Source organism: Babylonia areolata, chromosome 1 (genome assembly GCF_041734735.1).
Source record: "Babylonia areolata isolate BAREFJ2019XMU chromosome 1, ASM4173473v1, whole genome shotgun sequence".
NCBI classification, from domain to species: Eukaryota; Metazoa; Mollusca; class Gastropoda; order Neogastropoda; family Buccinidae; genus Babylonia; species Babylonia areolata.
In genome coordinates this window covers 65,924,457-65,938,263 of record NC_134876.1, presented here as the reverse complement: position 1 = coordinate 65,938,263, position 13,807 = coordinate 65,924,457, and the positions used below count along the sequence as shown (strand labels likewise).

The following is a 13,807-nucleotide window of genomic DNA, read 5'->3' as shown; positions in this document are numbered from 1 at the left end:
GATACATGATCTACTAATTTCATTACTACTCCACTGTAATGGTTTCACTTAAATTGATGTAAGTTTTATGTAACAACATATCTTAAACTTATTTCATGTTTACTAATCATAGAAGTTATTTATTCTTTACATCATTTACACACACACACACACACACTAACTAATCCATACTCAGGCAACCTCATGTATGCATGCTACATCAGTTCAACAGACACTAACTCTGTGCATACACTCTTAGTATATAAGATACATACTAATGCGCGCGCACACGCACACACACACACACACACACACACAGACGCGTGAAATTGTCTTGGCGTTTGATGATCAGAACAGAAGTGGAAAGATACACGTGTTCCCATGCTGTCCGACGTCGGTCACAATATTAAACCATCAATCCGCTCTCACTAACTCAAAACCCTTGTACAACAAAAAATTACTGAATAATCTGACACTTCATCTTCTAGATACAGCTGTCGATCGCGGTAAATTTTTGAATAAAAGATCATAATTGTGCTAAAAAATAACGTGACTGACGAAGCGTTACTGTTCCCAGTTACACATCAACACTGCTGAAACAAAGTTGTTAGGATTCATCCAAACCCACAAAAATATGAAAAATATGATTTAGATTTATTTTCAAAATAAACATATTGAAAAAAAATTTGCTTACAAACCTGTAAGTTGGCGTGTTTTCCATTCTTCAAACGATGATGACGAGCAGACGGCTTCGATCGCCGCCATTGTCGAGCAGCGTTGCGGGATCCGAAATCGGTCACTCGTTTTTCTTCCAAAGCGCGTTCGAGACTCTTTCTTTATAGAAAAGCCATGAATTGCACTTGAAAGTGCATAGTTTAAAATGGCTTTAAGAAATGGGGGACCTCCTGTCGTGTTCTTAGTTCCGGTGAAGCCTCATTTTTTTCTTTGCTGCATGCGGCTCTGGGTCTGAAGTAGAGTAGCTGTTTGACATTTTTTGCTTCTCGCTGTCTGATGTCCATCTGCACTTCAAAAGGGAAGTTGCTAAAAAATCTGAAGGCACTTCGTTCCCCTGGGTTTACTCTGTTTTTGCCAGGCGAGCTCATCTCTCTGAGCCTCCCCTTTTAATTTGAGCGTCTGGTTGGTGCCAAATCCTCTGACCGGTTGTCATTTATGCAATTTGCTCCGTTCCTCAGATTCCAGCTAGAGTGACATATTCAGACACAAACCATTAGACAACTGAGTAAGCTCACAGTCCTCTACAGTTCTTTCAAAGATCTGCACGTGTAATTCCAACTTCCTGTGCAGGCGGCCAGGAAATGCAGAATCTTTCCTTTCTTGTAAAACATGTCTGCAGCACCCTATCGTTTCACACTTGCTGAATTCCTTAACTATTGACACCACACGTGGAAAGGTACACTCTGGAACAATTTGTGTAGAAAATGTTCCATTTCCCCCCAGGTTTTGTTTTCTTGATGCTTTAACATATTTAACTGCATCAAGAGTTTGTTGTTGGATGGAACCTTGGGTGCTGATGGTGGTCTTCCTCGTCCACTGTGTGCAACAGTCGCCCTTAAGGCTTTATACTGATCATCATCTGAAATACACAGTCATGAAATTTGAGACAGCTCTAATGCTTTAAAATACTTTTTTTTTTTTCATTTCATAGATGCTTTTGCATATATATCATTTATATGTGTGTGTGCATGAGTGTGTGATGAATGTGCACTGATACATGATCTACTAATTTCATTACTACTCCACTGTAATGGTTTCACTTAAATTGATGTAAGTTTTATGTAACAACGTATCTTAAACTTATTTCATGTTTACTAATCATAGAAGTTATTTATTCTTTACATCATTTACACACACACACACACACACTAACTAATCCATACTCAGGCAACCTCATGTATGCATGCTACATCAGTTCAACAGACACTAACTCTGTGCATACACTCTTAGTATATAAGATACATACTAATGCGCGCGCACACACACACACACACACGCACACACACAGACGCGTGAAATTGTCTTGGCGTTTGATGATCAGAACAGAAGTGGAAAGATACACGTGTTCCCATGCTGTCCGACGTCGGTCACAATATTAAACCATCAATCCGCTCTCACTAACTCAAAACCCTTGTACAACAAAAAATTACTGAATAATCTGACACTTCATCTTCTAGATACAGCTGTCGATCGCGGTAAATTTTTGAATAAAAGATCATAATTGTGCTAAAAAATAACGTGACTGACGAAGCGTTACTGTTCCCAGTTACACATCAACACTGCTGAAACAAAGTTGTTAGGATTCATCCAAACCCACAAAAATATGAAAAATATGATTTAGATTTATTTTCAAAATAAACATATTGAAAAAAAATTTGCTTACAAACCTGTAAGTTGGCGTGTTTTCCATTCTTCAAACGATGATGACGAGCAGACGGCTTCGATCGCCGCCATTGTCGAGCTTTCTTTTCTTGTAATTTGCTCGTGATTTGAAACACTGGTTCGTATGTTATAGGGTCGCAAACATCAGTCTCACACTTTCGCTGCGACTTTCAGATCTACTTTCTGTGAAAACCCCAACAAATTTCTAGCCAATCAAAACTTGAGAATCCTGGCTTGCCAGTGACATAGTTTCTAAATTTATACATGGCCAAACAATGCAGCGCGAAAAGGAAATTTTCTATCTAAAATTACGTTTAAATAACATACTTACCGTGACCCAACTAGTGCAGACTCCGGTAGGGGTCTGACATTCCTGTCCTGTGCAAACTACTATCCGCCTATGCGGAGAAAATGAGAGAACTACGGCCGATAACCTCCCGGAAGTAGGTAACGTCCCCTTTGTCCCCCTGGTTATCGCCCTCTTTTGACGGCAATATGCCATCAGCAGCGCAGCGAGCAGGGAGAACAGGAAGCGGGGAGGCCGGGAGGGTCTTAAATTTGGGTCACGGTAAGTATGTTATTTAAACGTAATTTTAGATAGAAAATTTCCTTTTAATCACACATACTTAACCGTGACCCAACTAGTGCAGAATAGCGCGACAAGGTGGCGGGCTAGCCTGTTCTACTGTCTATGTGCTGCGATAGCCTGCTGTGCAACTACCACAGAAGCGATGCCTCTTGAGCCATCATCCCGCAGGCGTGCGACGTCTCTCAGGTAGAAGTCGATGAAGGTGGCAGGATTTTTCCAGTAGGCGGCATCTAAGATGTCTTGTAGCCGTATTGAGTGCGCCAGGGCAAGAGAGGAGGACCACGCTCTGACTTCATGCGCTCTGGCTGAGGAGGCATTGAGTCTCAAACCTACGTCTGCATATGCACCTTTGATCGCATTGACTATCCATCGAGACAGCGACGTTTTGCTAATGTCACGTGGATGGTCTAGGTTCCAGCTAATGAAGAGGCGCCGCTTGGACGCTCGGAAAGGACGCGACCTTTTGAGGTATATGCGCAGGGCCCTGACCGGGCAGAGGAATCTATCCTCGTCATCATGGGCTAGAATGGAAGAGAGCGGTTTGATGAAAAGAATGGGAGAGGGTGTATCGGGAGTCTGATTTTTGGCAAGAAATTCAGGGAGGAACCTAAGTGAGATAGATCCGTCCGGCTCAAAGGCTATATCCTGTGTGACGCCACTGAGGGCATGGACCTCACTACAACGTCTGCCTGAGGCGAGTGAGACGAGAAAGAGTGTCTTCATTGAGAGTAGCTTGAAGGGAGCTATAGCAAGGGGTTCGAAGGGTGCCTTGCGGAGGTATTGTAGTACCAGAAACAGGTCCCAAGAAGGGGACCGAGGGGATGTACGTGTGTGGCTGAGGGAAGCCCCTCGGACTAATGCCCTAAGCAGGGGGTCATCTGAGAAAGAGGGTCCACCTAGTTGCCGAAGAGTGGAGCTGATTGCAGCGCGATGGACGCGTACTGCAGAGGCGGAGAGGCCTTTGGAGGAGGAGAGGAAAGCGAGAAAGTTGGCGAGGTCCATGTTGGATGGGTGTGTGGGATTGACTGAGTGGGTAGAGCACCAGGAGAGCCAGTGATTCCAGTGTGCAGAGTAAATGCCTTGAGTGCCTTTGCGATGTGACCTGCATACGAGGTCGGCTGTGTCATCAGAGGCGCCTAGTGCTGACAGAGATTCCCGCACAGTAGCCAGGCGTGTAGGTTGAGAACCTCTGGGTTTCCGTGGGGAATGCCTGAGCGGGGCTGAACTAGGGAGTGTCTGCCGATGTGAAGGCGGAGTGGGGGGACGTGAGTGAGGTGGAGAAGGTCGGGAAACCACGGCTGTGCTGGCCAGTGGGGTGCGATGAGAATCAGGACGGCACTCTCCAGCCTTGCCTTTCTGAGGACTTTTCCCATGATTGGCAGTGGGGGGAAGGCGTACCCCGAAAGGTTGGACCAGCTGATCGACAGGGCGTCCACGGCCCAGGCCTGCGGGTCTGGGACTGGGGAGACGTATGTGGGGATGCGGAAGTTGAACCTTGTGGCGAAGAGATCCACATGTGGTTTGTGCCAATGGTCCCAGATCGGCTGAAGTGTTGAGTGTGACAGGGTCCACTCCGTCTGAAGCACTGTGTGGGATCTGCTGAGGTAATCCGCTAGAATGTTGAGCTTGCCTGGGACATGTCGTGCCGTCAGGTGGATGTTGTGCTCCTGACACCAGAGGAGGACTGTCTCCGCATGCAGGGACAGCTGGTGAGAGTGAGCTCCCCCCTGTTTGTTCAGATAACATGCTACCGTCGTGTTGTCTGTGCATAGCAAGATCGACCTGCGCGAAACGTGGGGGAGGAAGTGCTGGAGGGCAAGGGAGACTGCCTCCAGTTCCAGTTTGTTGATGTGCCATGATTGCTGCTGTGGGGACCAAGTCCCCGACGCTGTGTGGTTCTCCATGTGGGCACCCCAGCCCATGTTGGAGGCATCTGTGTATAGTTCTGCATCTGGAGTTGGGTTCGAGATGGGAACCCCGGCGTTGAGCCATTGCATGTCCATCCAGCGCTGGGTCGACTGTGAGAACCATGTGCCTAGAGGAATCTGGGTGTCCACGTCTGAGAAGACTGGGACCAGCTGTTCTGGAAGTGGCGCTGAAATGGGCGTTTGTGTAGTCTGCCCAAGGGGACCAGTGCAGCAAGAGACTCCATGAAGCCCAGTAGAGAGGCAAGCTCCCTGGCTGACGCCGAGGCTGCCTGTGATAGATGAGAAAGGAGGCTGTGTAGCCTGTGGAGGCGAGGCATGGCCGGACGTATGGTCATTGATACCGAATCGATCGCCATACCCAGGAATTCGAACTGTTGAGAGGGCTCCAGTTCCGATTTGTCTGTGTTCATCAGAAAGCCCAGTGCTTGGCACTGGGTCCTGACGAGGTTGAGGTGATGCTGGCAGAGGGCCTTGCTCTCTGCGAGGATCAACCAGTCGTCTAGGTAGACCCTCAGGCGTATGCCCTTGCTCCTGAGGGCCAAACATAGTTCCCTGACCACTCTGGTGAAGACCCACGGGGCTGGAGCCAGGCCGAATGGAAGGGCTCTGAACTGGAAGGACTTGCCTTCCCATGAGAAGCGGAGCCACTTGCGGTCCCTGGGGTGAACGAGGATATGGAAGTAAGCGTCTGTGAGGTCTATGGAGACTGCCCAGTCGCCTTGTCTGATGGAGTCCCTGATTGACGCAGGTGATTCCATGCGGAATGATTTGTGCTGGAGATATCTGTTTAGGGGCGAAAGGTCTAGGACTGGCCGCCATCCGCCGGATGTTTTGGGAACGACGAAAATGCGGCCGAAGAAGCCCGGGGAGAGAGGAGGAGCTTCTTCTATGGCCTCTTTGTGGAGAAGAGAGAGTATTTCGTCCCGCAGGGCTGAGCAGGCTGTGTCGCCCTGTGGGGGGGGGGAAGGGAGGAGGAGAGAGAGTGAGAGGTGCCTTGGAGGAGAGCCAAGGCAGGCGGAACCCCGACCCTATCACCCGGAGGACCCACTCGCATGCTGGGAGAGACAGCCACGGCATGTGCCTGGACAGGCTTCCTGCTGGCTGTTGGTGCGCGAGTGGCGGGTGAAGGGCGGGGGCAAGTCATTGAGGGGTGGGCCGGAGTGGAGTTGGTTGCTGGCCTGCGTGGAGGGCGGAGTGAGTGCGGCTGGCGCCTGTACGGTCTGGGCTGACCCCTGGGTTGTGGCCTGGGTTGTGCTCTGGCGTTTGAGGTTGTGGACTGGCGCGGGCGCGGTCCGAAGGAGGTAATGTTGGTACGCCTTAAGGTGTAGGGCTGATGCCGTTGAGCGTGCCGCGGGTGTGCCTGAGTGCGGAGAGGGCCTGCGCCGAGGGCAAGGTCCCTACCCAAGTCTGCGCGGCGTTTGATGGCCGCAGTGGGGAAGCCTTGACCAAAAAGGGAACCGTCGGCGGGAGGAAGCGCTCTGAGGGAAGCATGTTCTGGCAGAGAACGCACGTATGGAGAGTGGTCGAGCACAGCGTCCCTCCTGGCCAAAATCACGTTCATGTAGGCCTGCGCTTGTATGTTGGCAGAGCGCATAAGGAGCTGGGCGATCTGCTGTACGAAGGGAGAGAAGACCGAGATGTCAAGGCCGGCTGGTGGATCAGCTGGCGTTTCCATCAGCGCTGTGGCAAGGCCCGCCAGGAAGTTGTCTATGGCTGCAGTTGATTCAAGGGACAACCTTGCAGCTTCTTCCAGGTCCATCAAGAATCTGTCTGTCACTGTGACTGAGCGATTGGCCTGCGAATTGTTTGGGAGTAGTAGTAGGTCCTCCTGAGAAAGAGGCAGGGGCCTTTGCGGGATAGGACCCGGAGCTAACAGTGGGGGTTTTGAAGTGGGTCTGGGTTGGGTTTTTAAGAATTTGCCTCGACCCATTGCTGCAGGGAAATCGGGTACAGAATCAGAGGGGACCTTGCTGATGGGTTGGCCCCTGATGCGTGCCAGCGTACTATGCAGGGCATCAAGTACCATGGGCGACTGTGTGAGGGCATAGTGAGGGCCATTGGAGGATCTGTGGATGCCCATGATTTCCATAGCACCGCAGGATTGAGGCGTGCCCGGTGCATGAATTGTCTCCACCCTGTCTGGAGTGTAGGAAGCTAGGTGTCCTAGTGCTTCCTGCAGGGAAACCAACTGGTTTTCTTCTGAAGGTGGTTCCTCTGTGTCTGTGTCACCATCAGAAAATGTCTCTTCAGTGGCATAGGGTGATGGATCAGGCTGTGTGCTGGGCACGTGGCCAGTGTGGCTGTCCTGGGTGCTCTGAGTGTGTCCTGCTGAAGTGGAGGGTAGCTGCTGGTGGGTGGCAGGGGGTGGTGGTATTGCATTAGAAGAAGAGCAGAAGCAGGAGAAGGTGTGGCACCAGGAAGGACAGTGGAGCATAATTGCTGCAGCAAGCTGATAATGAGCTGCTGATTGTTTGAGCAGCTTGCTGAGAGACCGTTTGTGGCTGGGAAACAGCAGCAGCTGGAGAAATGGCAGATGTGGACATCACTGCATGGCTTGGTGGAACCGTGCATGCGCCTGCACTGGAGGCAAGGGGCAGTGACGGTGCAAGGGAAGTAACTGCGGCGGTCACCGATAAGGGGACCGAAGCAGGAGTTGCCTCCCTTGGATTGGAAAATCGTGACAAGGGGAGGGGTGCACGCGTATGGGCAAGCGTGTCCCCTAGTGGTCCACCTTCCTCCCTGCACAATGGGAGGGCATCCCTACACGCCACGGTCGCCAAAGGATCCGAGACGGTCGAGGCATGCCGCGTGGGGGGCTCGTGATCCGATGTCACGGCCTGCCACCACAGACGCATCGCACGTAGGGCCCAGACTAGTGTGCGGATCCAGAGCAAGTGACTTGCGTTGTTTCCCCAAAGGGTTTGTGCAAAAATCCCTTGTTGAGACTGAGGGCATGGGGAAAGGGATAGAGGAGGTCGACTCGGGTACTGCCGACTGGCAGAGCCGAGAAATCGCGGATCGCGACGAGTCCGATCGCGAATCGAAAAAAGAATTGTGAATGGCACCACTGACCTGTGTATTGGTAAGCAAACCTGTAGAAGTCGCCGGAGGAGGCGTAGTGGGTAGTGGTGGTCTGGAGTCGACCGGAGGTAGCGGAGGAAGTGGGGGTGGCGTAGGGTTGGCGTTGCTGAGAGCGGCAGAGGTAGAGGGCCCAGACTGATCGCGAATCGATTGCGATCGTGCCTTAATTTTAGCCCGATCTCCCAATCGGGCTACATAATTGTGCGACCTGTTTGAAGACATAATCGGACACAAAACAGAAACGCCAAAGAATCGATAGACAGGTAGAAAATGCGAAAAACTTAGCCGTATGAAGTGCACAGGTACAGGTGTCGAGATGGCTGCCGGAAAAAGAGGGCGATAACCAGGGGGACAAAGGGGACGTTACCTACTTCCGGGAGGTTATCGGCCGTAGTTCTCTCATTTTCTCCGCATAGGCGGATAGTAGTTTGCACAGGACAGGAATGTCAGACCCCTGCCGGAGTCTGCACTAGTTGGGTCACGGTTAAGTATGTGTGATTAAACGATCGAGTGACACACATGTTATTCTGCTCGCGCGGCAAGCACGGCGGAGTCTGTCACCTGCAGTAAAAATCGACGCGACACCCTTTGTGTTTGAACGCCCGGCACATACCAGTTTGACTCGAATGATAAAAACAAATACCACAGGAAGATAGATGAAAGAATGAACTTTATTCCAGTATAAGATTGGTGTCATTTAATTAAGTTTCGTAGTGAAACGAGCGAGTTGAAAATGGTCAAATTATGGGTCTGGACTGCGCTGTTAACCACAGCCACAGCGGCCGCGGACCGACCTACTAATAGTATATACATGACTGTGTTTAGGGGTCATGGTGAGTATAGCAATGCAAGTAAATTAATTTGTAATCGATTGTACATTAATATTCAGTAATTAGCAGTAAATTCCATAATCTTTTGTACTTCTGCCCACTTGACTCGGATTCACAACAGTCTCCAATATAAACACTGAAAACTAAAGCGTGGGACACAACCACAAGCTGTCCGGTATGAATTGTGGTGCAACTGGACTATCACAAAATTATTTAATAACAAGACACAGCTGGTGGTCTGGATGGTGGACCAGTAAATTTGAGTGCGTTGGAGGATGTGAACATGTGTGAATCCCTGACCTTCATGGTGTGTGTGTGAGGCAAGGGAGTGGGAGAGAGGTGGGGAAGTGGGGGGTGGGGGATCAGTAAGGGAGAAAAAAAGACTTGATAATTGTGGATGAGAAACGGAGGTAATGAAATGGCTTAGTGATGGGGGGGGGGGGATTGGAATGGGTGGGAGGCCGTAAAGAGACAGGTCACTGTTTTAATCAATGCTCTGTGAGAAATATGTGTGCGCACCTGTGCAAAGTTGAATCATTATGTGCGCTGTAGCTCAGTTTTGCATGTTGTTATTTTGTGGTGTTTGAAATCATAACACTGCAAAATGTATTTCCTTACCGAGGGTAGTAGATTATTCTGATTCTGATAAATGTTTGAATATATATATATATATATTTATCTTTATTTAATTTTGTTTCTTTTTTAGAACTGGACATGTCTTCTTCATTTCACCCCATTTCAATTCCTTTCATTATCATTAGGTGATATACATAAGTCTTTTTTAATTAACTTTGTCCATGTAGAGTCAGCATCACATACATGCGCGCATGTACGCATGCACACACGCACACGTGCGCGTACACGCACACACACACACACACACACACACAAATTACATATAATATGTTTGTGTGTGTGTGTGTGTGACATAAGAATTGGCGAACTGAAAGAACAACAGGAAACACACTGACACATTTACTTCTAGACTGTCATGTGGAGATTACTTAACTGTCTTGTGGTCACTTAAGACCACAACAGCTGCTGGTAGACATTCTTTTTCACTTGGTTCCTTCTTCCTTCTCCAGTATTCTTCTGAAGGGGATGGAGTGGGTCACCAAAGGATTTTCTTAAAGGATAGTATATCAATATATAATCTTAAAAAAAAAAAAAAAAAAAAAAGTATATGTAAAGGTACACTGTTAGAATAAGATGAATGACAGCTGATGTATGTATTTGCCTGGACTGGATCTATAAAACACACAGATTGATGAAAATGTGGATTCCTGTCCGCTTTACAGTCAAGCTGATGTTGAATGTGTAATCTGTAATGTGTATTGTATTCTCAAGATCTTCATGATTCAATCAAAATGTCAGCTTTCACTCAGGATCTTAAGTCAAGAGTACAGTATGTTTTAAGGATTACACATCAAAATCAAAATCAAAATTTCTGGTTAGAGTGGAATGGTATCTTTTCAGATCTCTTGTTGAGACATGGAACTGAATGGAATTGTGAATGAAAGTCAGTCTTATATGAAACATCAGACATTGTACAGGGGTATCTCATGTAGCACCATATATTAGATAAGAATCATGAGGTAATGAGATATTCTCAGATATCCTCTTGTCATGTGTAACAATGTTTTCACTTCATTCTCACAATATAGTGTTGTTGTCTTTTGCCTGGTCCTACCATCACCCTTTTATATTGTGAAACCATAACAGTGCCTCAGATTTCTTGATCACAACGTTCACAGTGTTGTTTTATACATTCATCCTTTTGGCATCTTTTTTCTTTTTCTTTTTCATATAATGTCCAAACATGTTTTATGTCTGTTTATTTTAAGTCAAAATGAACTTAACGTAATTGATTCTTCTGTGTTGTGTGTTATTATGTCCATTTATTATTTATACATGTATAATAATCAGTTTTAAACATTTGCTTTGATGCCATTTTGTATTCTGTATTATGTAATTGTATAAAGAAAAAACACCCCAAAACAAACGAGAAAACAAGGATCATACTATTCATCACCTGGGCATATTACCCTTTCCTGGAGTCGTGTGACTGACAATGATATGTTTGACATGAAGATGGATATGTTTGAATTCGTGTTGGCAGCTGTTCATACACACTTACACATGTATGTGGGTGGGTGCATGTGTGCTGCACACACACACACACACACACACACACACACACACACACACACACACAGATTTTTTGTATGCACATGTATGTGCACAAACACTGATATTTGTATATGCACATGTGCACGAACACACACAAGTTTACAAACACAGTCACAGTCACTCACAGATACACACATGACATATGATGATATATGACTGTATTTACACACACACACACACACACACGCACACAGAGACTCTCTCTCTCTCTTTCTCCTCTCTCTCACTTTCTTTCTCTCCTCTCTCTCTCTCCTTTCTCTCTCTCTCTTTCTCTTTCTCACCCACAGATTTTCATCCCTACCCCACTGTTCCCTGAACATGGGCAAATGGCCCAGTTCAGTAAACAATTTGTCTTGTCTTCTCTTGTCTTGTCTTGTCTTGTCTTGTCTCTCTCACCCACACTCGTTCACGCATAAACGCACGCATCAGTGAGAGTCACTCTGCCCTCTCTCTGTTTCTCTCTCTCTCTCTCATCCACACACTTACAGTTACACACATAAACTTATATTTAATGAATTAAAAAGGACCAGAATTTTGCAGCTGTAATTTACCAGCTTTGGTGGTTTGTGAAGTTACCTCTTCCTGTGCATTGATTGTAGTAAATTCCATGTTCTGATTCATTCTATTTGTACAGCCTTGCTCCTTTTTCATTTTATGTTTTGTTGGTGAGAGGAGTTACAGTGTTTCTGAAACTTGACCAAAGTTGACACAATTATCAGGTTCAGTAACAGGCATATTTTAGTCTGGATACACACTTATAGCAATTAGGAACTTGCAGATCAGCACACATCTTGACCATTGATGGCAGAAAGATCTCTGCTGTTATTTGCCTTAGCACTAATCACTAATGGGAATTGAATGTAAATGGAAAAACAAATCATGCTTTAAAGTTTTTCATTGATTGCATTAAGTACATTAATTATACCAATCACATTTAATGACAGTTATTAGTAGACTGAAATTGAAAGTGTTCCTTACTTCATGCCAAACTTTGAACTGATAATTATTAGTGGACTGAAATAGAAACTGCTCATTTTCTTTGCAGATCGCTTGCTGTGATAATTACATTTTTGGAAACGGTGTTTCTTCTCCACTACCTTGTGGAAGTATGTGTGAGGTAAGAACAGATATTGTGTTGCACAATTGATTTGAATAGCATAGAAATGCAGATATGAGATAGTGTTGAATATTGTCTATGGCACTGCTGGATTAGTGTTGAATTATATATAATGTGCTGCATAGGTATTTGATATTGTAGGTGCCGGATTAGAATTGAATACTCTGTGTGCTAGGTAATCCTTAAGGTTTAATATTGTATTTTCTATATTAGTGTCATTGTGTATTGTATACATGTGCTATATATTGCTAAATATATATGAATTGTATGTATTTGTATATGTTTATTGGGAAAAAGACTACGTAACATCATGGACACTAACATCCAAGTTACTTTCTTTTTCAGTGATGACACTTGACATACAGATGAGTGTGGTTAGCAGTTTGTGTTTTTCATATATTTTCAGAACTTTGTGTTAATCATGTTTGGAACAACTTCTGTCTATATCACTTTATTATATTTTCCCTGCTGACTGCCACTATCAGTTCATCAGCTGCTGTTATTTCTGCTGCTGCAGCTGTCATTACTGCTAGTGTGCTTGTTTTATTTCTGTGATGGTTGGCAGCAACTCCCACATTCATTCTTACATGTATGAACTCGAAGGCTGTCACACTCCATTTTGGGGGGGTATACATGCTGGATTTATTTATGTTTCTGTAACCCACCAGCACAGTGACTTGGATTACACTAATTTGTAGGTTCTGCAACATGTACATTTTATTTTTTGCATGTATACATAATATACACACAAAGGGTGTAAAACCACTAGCAGGTGCACATATTTGTTGACTTGGAAAATCAGAAAAAGTTCCGGCATAACCCACCAACTGACCAAGCACGCACGGGAATCAAACTCATGATCCTCAGAAGAAAAAAAAAATCCAATGCTCTGACCACATGTCTGCGTTGCCCATCCGAGCTGTTAATGCTGGTGATGTTGCTAATGCTGCTTCTGTTTCTACAGTGAGTGTGGTCATCAGAGCTCAGTACAAGTGATGTTACCCCTGCTGTGTTTCAGCCCAGCCAGTATTTGTGTGCGTGTGTGGAACTGTGTGCTGTGGCTGGACGACTGGAGGAAAGGGGTCTTGTATCTGCTGCTGGCCATTCCCTGCTTCCTCTGTCCCCAGACTGTGCTTCTGGGCATGGTGTCAGGTCAGTGCATTCCGACATTGTCATGTCACGCTTTGCTTCCAGACTGCCAGGCAAGGGATGATGTGGCTTAAGGAGATGATCTGCTGTGACAGCGTGAGGCATGATCATAAGATCGCTTTGTGTGGCTCTAGTTTCAAGGGAGCTGTCAAGGCTGATCCATATATGCTACATCACATCATTAAAAAGAAACAAATGAACAGATGCCATACCTTTGCATAAACCCCAGCATGCTGGTTGGACTGGTGATGAATACAGGTGTCTGATACGTTATGCGATCAAAATCAGGCAGCCTGAGTAGCACCATGGTCAAATCCTTTGTTCCCGCTCACCACTACAAGTGAACAGCGTATAATGGATATTGACAGAAGTGATAAAGAAGCATGAAAGTAACTGTGTTATGCTGTAAAGCATTTTGATTGTTATCATACGCCTGCCCCTGATGGTTGATATTGGAGAAACACCAGATCCTCTCTCCAGAGTGACATATGTTTGGCTGTTACCCTTGAAATGCTGTCATGTGTATCGTATTACTTTTTGTCACAAC

At 46.2% G+C, this 13,807-nt stretch overlaps 1 protein-coding gene across 1 annotated transcript in view; it reads left to right on the top strand.

The window, feature by feature from the left end:
• LOC143285817 (transmembrane protein 72-like) overlaps positions 1 to 13,807 on the top strand; it is a 37,242-nt gene that overhangs the window by 9,608 nt on the left and 13,827 nt on the right. The window contains exons 3-4 of the mRNA XM_076593250.1: positions 12,040 to 12,111; positions 13,130 to 13,263. Of these exons, the coding sequence (XP_076449365.1) occupies positions 12,040 to 12,111; positions 13,130 to 13,263 (206 nt within the window). The remainder of the gene's footprint in view (positions 1 to 12,039; positions 12,112 to 13,129; positions 13,264 to 13,807) is intronic.